The following is a 6035-nucleotide window of genomic DNA, read 5'->3' as shown; positions in this document are numbered from 1 at the left end:
AGCAGTGTGTAATATTCATGAGGATCAATGCAATATGATATGATAAGTATGTCAGTGGAGTATTGTTGTTTTTATTATCTTAGAATGAGCCGTTTCTATCTACACACACCCCTTAAAGCTACACTGTGTAACTTTTTTAGTTTATTCTTAGCTAAAAACACTAAGTTCATTCTAAAATATATGTGCTCATTAATGTATATTTACTTCTTTCAAGTAATAAAGTATTCTCGTAAGTTTATAATATGCCATTGGAAACACATACGGGTGAGGGGTTCGAATGCTGGTTCGCCATGTTGCCCCTCCATCTTGAAAGTACATTAGCCAAAGAGGGACATACCCGTAAATTCAAGCTTCACCTTTCGCGTTTTAACACTCAATGGCACCACGTCGAATGTGAAGAGGGGGATTGCCATGTTAATCTTGGACTAAATCGGCCACCGTAGGAGTTAGAACGAAATCAGAATTGAGAGGAACAGAAACTATTATTCACTGGATAGTCATATACCTTTACACCGCTAGATGGGGGAAATATCACACAGTGGAGCTTTAAAATGTGTTCACACCAGACGCAACTTGCGCAAATAAATTGTGCTATTTGTGCTTAGTTGGACGCTTGAATGTTTAGTTTATTTGCCTCAATCGTGCGTGACATTCACTTCACAACAGACGTGGTTAAGGTTACAGGTTTACGATTTTTGTTTTGTTTGGCGTGACAGGACCTTAGCTTTGTTTTGTGTGTCAGGACTTTTGTTTAGTTTTGCGTGACAGGACTTTTGTTTAGTTTTGCGTGACAGGACTTTTGTTTTGCGTGACAGGACTTTTGTTTTGTTTTGTGTGACAGGACTTTTGTTTTGTTTTGCGTGACAGGACTTTTGTTTAGTTTTGTGTGACAGGACTTTTGTTTTGTTTTGCGTGACAGGACTTTTGTTTAGTTTTGCGTGACAGGACTTTTGTTTTGCGTGACAGGACTTTTGTTTAGTTTTGTGTGACAGGACTTTTGTTTTGCGTGACAGGACTTTTGTTTTGCGTGACAGGACTTTTGTTTTGCGTGACAGGACTTTTGTTTTGCGTGACAGGACTTTTGTTTTGTTTTGTGTGACAGGACTTTTGTTTTGTTTTGCATGACAGGACTTTTGTTTTGCGTGACAGGACTTTTGTTTTGCGTGACAGGACTTTTGTTTTGTTTTGTGTGACAGGACTTTTGTTTTGTTTTGCATGACAGGACTTTTGTTTAGTTTTGTGTGACAGGACTTTTGTTTAGTTTTGCGTGACAGGACTTTAGTTTTATGTGACAGGATGATTGTATGATAGGACTTTTGTTTTGTTTTGCATGACAGGACTTTAGTTTTGTTTTGCGTGACAGGACTTTTGTTTTGCGTGACAGGACTTTAGTTTTGTTTTGTGTGACAGGACTTTAGTTTTGTTTTGCGTGACAGGACTTTTGTTTTGTATGATAGGACTTTTGTTTTGTTTTGCATGACAGGACTTTAGTTTTGCGTGACAGGACTTTAGTTTTGTTTTGCGTGACAGGACTTTTGTTTTGCGTGACAGGACTTTAGTTTTGTTTTGCGTGACAGGACTTTTGTTTTGCGTGACAGGACTTTAGTTTTGTATTGCGTGACAGGACTTTTGTTTTGTTTTGCGTGACAGGACTTTAGTTTTGCATGACAGGACTTTTGTTTTGTTTTGCGTGACAGGACTTTAGTTTTATGTGACAGGATGATTGTATGATAGGACTTTTGTTTTGTATGATAGGACTTTTGTTTTGTTTTGCATGACAGGACTTTAGTTTTGTTTGTGTGACAGGACTTTAGTTTTGTTTTGTATGATAGGACTTTTGTTTTGTATGATAGGACTTTTGTTTTGCATGACAGGACTTTAATTTTGTTTTGCGTGACAGGACTTTAGTTTTGTTTTGTGTGACAGGACTTTAGTTTTGTTTTGTATGATAGGACTTTTGTTTTGTATGATAGGAATTTTGTTTTGTTTTGCATGACAGGACTTTAGTTTTGTTTTGCGTGACAGGACTTTTGTTTTGCGTGACAGGACTTTAGTTTTGCGTGACAGGACTTTAGTTTTGCGTGACAGGACTTTAGTTTTGTTTTGTGTGACAGGACTTTAGTTTTGCGTGACAGGACTTTTGTTTTGTTTTGTGTGACAGGACTTTAGTTTTGCATGACAGGACTTTAGTTTTGTTTTGCGTGACAGGACTTTAGTTTTGCGTGACAGGACTTTAGTTTTGTTTTGTGTGACAGGACTTTAGTTTTGCGTGACAGGACTTTTGTTTTGTTTTGCGTGACAGGACTTTAGTTTTGCGTGACAGGACTTTAGTTTTGTTTTGTGTGACAGGACTTTAGTTTTGCGTGACAGGACTTTAGTTTTGTTTTGTGTGACAGGACTTTAGTTTTGCGTGACAGGACTTTAGTTTTGCGTGACAGGACTTTTGTTTTGTGTGACAGAACTTTTGTTTTGTTTTGTGTGACAGGACTTTTGTTTTGTTTTGCGTGACAGGACTTTAGTTTTGTGTGACAGGACTTTAGTTTTGCGTGACAGGACTTTTGTTTTGTGTGACAGGACTTTTGTTTTGTTTTGTGTGACAGGACTTTTGTTTTGTTTTGCGTGACAGGACTTTAGTTTTGTGTGACAGGACTTTAGTTTTGTGTGACAGGACTTTAGTTTTGTGTGACAGGACTTTAGTTTTGCGTGACAGGACTTTAGTTTTGTGTGACAGGACTTTTATTTGTGAAACGGCTGCTGCGCCTGCTATCACGTCGCCTTTCGTCATCACGCCGCGTCGCATGCATCCGTACACATGTGAGCAGAATCACACTGGTAAGCTCAATATTTCATGCTATTTATTAGTTATCATGTGTTAATGAGGTTTTCTTTCGTGATTATCAGTGCTACAGTTGATCGTGCTGATCGATCTAGTGACTCGATGCCTCGATCAGTTATTAAGCGATTGTCTCTCATGTTATCAACTATTTGCGCGTTTATTGATTGTGTTGCAAAACAGTATGATAATAATATTAACATGGTGATTTGTACATTTACCATAGTAGTTTAGTGGTATTCTTTGCTATTGCGTTTCCAACTCGGCCACAGGTGAAAAAACTAAACAAAGTCATGTTTGGGCAATCTACATTAATTATGACACAAAAAAGGTAATAATTATGGCAAACATGTATGGCATACTGTGCCATAACTGTTAGATGAATAAAAAACAGTTGTTATTAAAACTTTTATGCCGTCATTTAGACTTTTTGTCTTTAAATATATGATTTAGTATGTCATATATTAGTATGGAAAATACTGTTAAACATACTAGATATCAGTGACAAAGACTCTCCATGTCATAATTAAGACTTTAATGCCATAAATGTGACTTTTATGCCGTAATTTTGAGTTTTCATCTCATAAATATTAACATACTATATCAACACACTATGGAAGACCAACTCCGCCACAACTAAAAACAGATCATGCTTTGGTAAATTAATTATGACACACAAAAAAGTTATCATTATATAAAAAAGTCAACATAATTATGACACTACGCCACAACTGTGAGATTAAAAATTATGACTTTCATGTCATAATTAAGACTTAAATGCCATATTTTAGATTTTTCATCTCATAAATATGACTTTATATTATATTATATTAGGACCGTTTAATAAACTATATATTAAAATACTATGGAAGACAGACCAACAGCCACAAGTTAAAACAAAAACATATTCATGCTTTGGTCAACTTAAATTAATTATGAAACAAAATTGCAACATTTTAACAAAATGCGTCATAACTGTGAGATTAAAAAAAATATTTTTTTACTTTGTCATAAGTAAGATTTTGTAATATTTTTTATTATTTCACCCTCACAAATATGCCTTAGCATGTCAATATTTGTAACTTATCTCATAATTATTATTTACAAAGTTATATTTTCTTCTTGTGTGGCTGAAATGTGCTTCCATGATGATTTGATATTTCTGCAGTATTATGAATATGGTAATTTAATTCTTGGTTGAGCATTAAAACAAAATACTGTGACACGTTAATACCATCATCATCATCATACATTGTAAGGAAGACCAGGGTTTGCTTTTGTATTTTTAGGTGTGCGATCAAGGTGATGCCTGAGAAGATGAAGGCCAAAGGTCAGAGGTTATTAAAGGATGGGCAGAAGGGTCAGCCTGAGGAGATGAAAGCCAAAGGTCAGAGGTTATTAAAGGATGGGCAGAAGGGTCAGAAGCGGCCCGTGCAGGAAAGCGGCGCTGATGGCGGGGGGAAGAAGCCGCGGCTGGACGCCATGACGGTCGGATATTTCCGGCGCGTCAGTGACCGACTGAAAGAGGAATTCTCGGATGAAGAGGAGAAAGGTGAGAGGAATGCAGATGACCTGAAAAGACCAGGGCTGCGTTTCCCAAAAGCATCGTAACTTAAGTAGCGCTTGAAAATTGGAGTAATCGTAAAGCTGGAAGTGTATCGTAAGAAGAGAGAGTTATGAGGTCCCCTACAGGACAAACGGCACATTACACCTTTAACTTTATTCAAGTGCATTGTGAAAATGCTATAAGTGTTTTTTGTTTGTTTTTGTTTTTATGAGGGCAGGTAAAACAAAACAAAAAAACTATTTCAGGTCTTTTATTGTTTTAATACTGATGATTTTGGCATACAGCTCATTAAAATCTCAAAATATTAGCATATTTCATCCGACCAATAAAAGAAAAGTGTTTTTAATACAAAAAAAGTCAGCCTTCAAATAATGATGTTCAGTTCTGCACTCAACCCTTGGTGGGGAATCCTTTAGCAGGAATGGCTGCTTCAGTGCGGCGTGGAGGCGATCAGCCTGTGGCGCTGCTGAGGGGTTCTGGAGGCTTCGATAGCGGCCTTAAGCTCATCCAGAGTGTCGGGTCTCGCGTCTCTCAACTTTCTCTTCACAATATCCCACAGATTCTCTATGGGGTTCAGGTCAGGAGAGTTGAGCACAGTAATACCATGGTCAGTAAACCATTGACCAGTGGTTTTGGCACTGTGAGCAGGTGCCAGGTCGTGCTGAAAAACCAAATCTTCATCTCCATAAAGCTTTTCAGCAGATGGAAGCATGAAGTGCTCCAGAATCTCCTGATAGCGAGCTGCATTGACCCTGCCCTTGATCAAACACAGTGGACCCACACCAGCAGCTGACATGGCACCCCAGACCATCACTGACTGTGGGGACTTGACACTGGACTTCAGGCATTTGGGCATTTCCTTCTCCCCAGTCTTCCTCCAGACTCTGGCACCTTGATTTCACAATGACATGCAAAATTTGCTTTCATCTGAAAAAAGTACTTTGGACCGCTGAGCACCAGTCCAGTGCTGCTTCTCTGTAGCCCAAAAGTGTCTTGACCTGGGGAATGCGGCACCTGTAGCCCATTTCCTGCTCACGCCTGTGCACGGCGGCTCTGGATGTTTCTACTCCAGACTCAGTCCACTGCTTCCGCAGGTCCCCCAAGGTCTGGAGTCGGTCCTTCTCCACAATCTTCCTCAGGGTCCGCTCACCTCTTCTCGTTGTGCAGCGTCACTTTTTCCTTCCCACAGACGTCCCACTGAGGTGCCTTGATACAGCGCTCTGGGAACAGCCTATTCGTTCAGAAATGTCTTTCTGTGTCTTCCCCTCTCTCTTGAGGGTGTCAATGATGGCCTTCTGGACAGCAGTCAGGTCAGTCTGACCCATGATTGCGGTTTTGAGTAATGAACCAGGCTGGGAGTTTTTAAAAGCCTCAGGAATCTTTTGCAGGTGTTTAGAGTTCATTCGTTGATTCAGATGATTAGGTTAATAGCTCGTTTAGAGAACCGCTTCATGATATGCTAATTTTTTGAGATAGGAATTTGGGGTTTAATGAGCTGTGTGCCAAAATCATCAGCATTAAAACAATAAGACCTGAAATATTTCAGTTGGTGTGCAATGAATCTAAAATATATGAAAGTTAAATTTTTATCATTACATTATGGAAAATAATGAACTTTATCACAATATGCTAAGG

At 38.7% G+C, this 6035-nt stretch overlaps 1 protein-coding gene across 1 annotated transcript in view; it reads left to right on the top strand.

Annotated features, from left to right (window-relative positions):
* The first annotated feature begins 2707 nt into the window (after positions 1–2707).
* Positions 2708–6035, top strand: part of LOC137089333 (nucleolar protein 9) — a 29705-nt gene continuing 26377 nt past the window's right edge. Inside the window, exons 1-2 of the mRNA XM_067452896.1 lie at positions 2708–2832; positions 4123–4385. Coding sequence (XP_067308997.1) covers positions 4139–4385 — 247 coding nt within the window. The 5' untranslated portion in view covers positions 2708–2832; positions 4123–4138. The remainder of the gene's footprint in view (positions 2833–4122; positions 4386–6035) is intronic.

This window comes from Pseudorasbora parva, chromosome 9 (genome assembly GCF_024679245.1).
Source record: "Pseudorasbora parva isolate DD20220531a chromosome 9, ASM2467924v1, whole genome shotgun sequence".
NCBI lineage: Eukaryota > Metazoa > Chordata > Actinopteri > Cypriniformes > Gobionidae > Pseudorasbora > Pseudorasbora parva.
The sequence above is the reverse complement of the archived record's forward strand: the minus strand, read 5'-3'. Positions and strand labels throughout refer to the sequence as shown.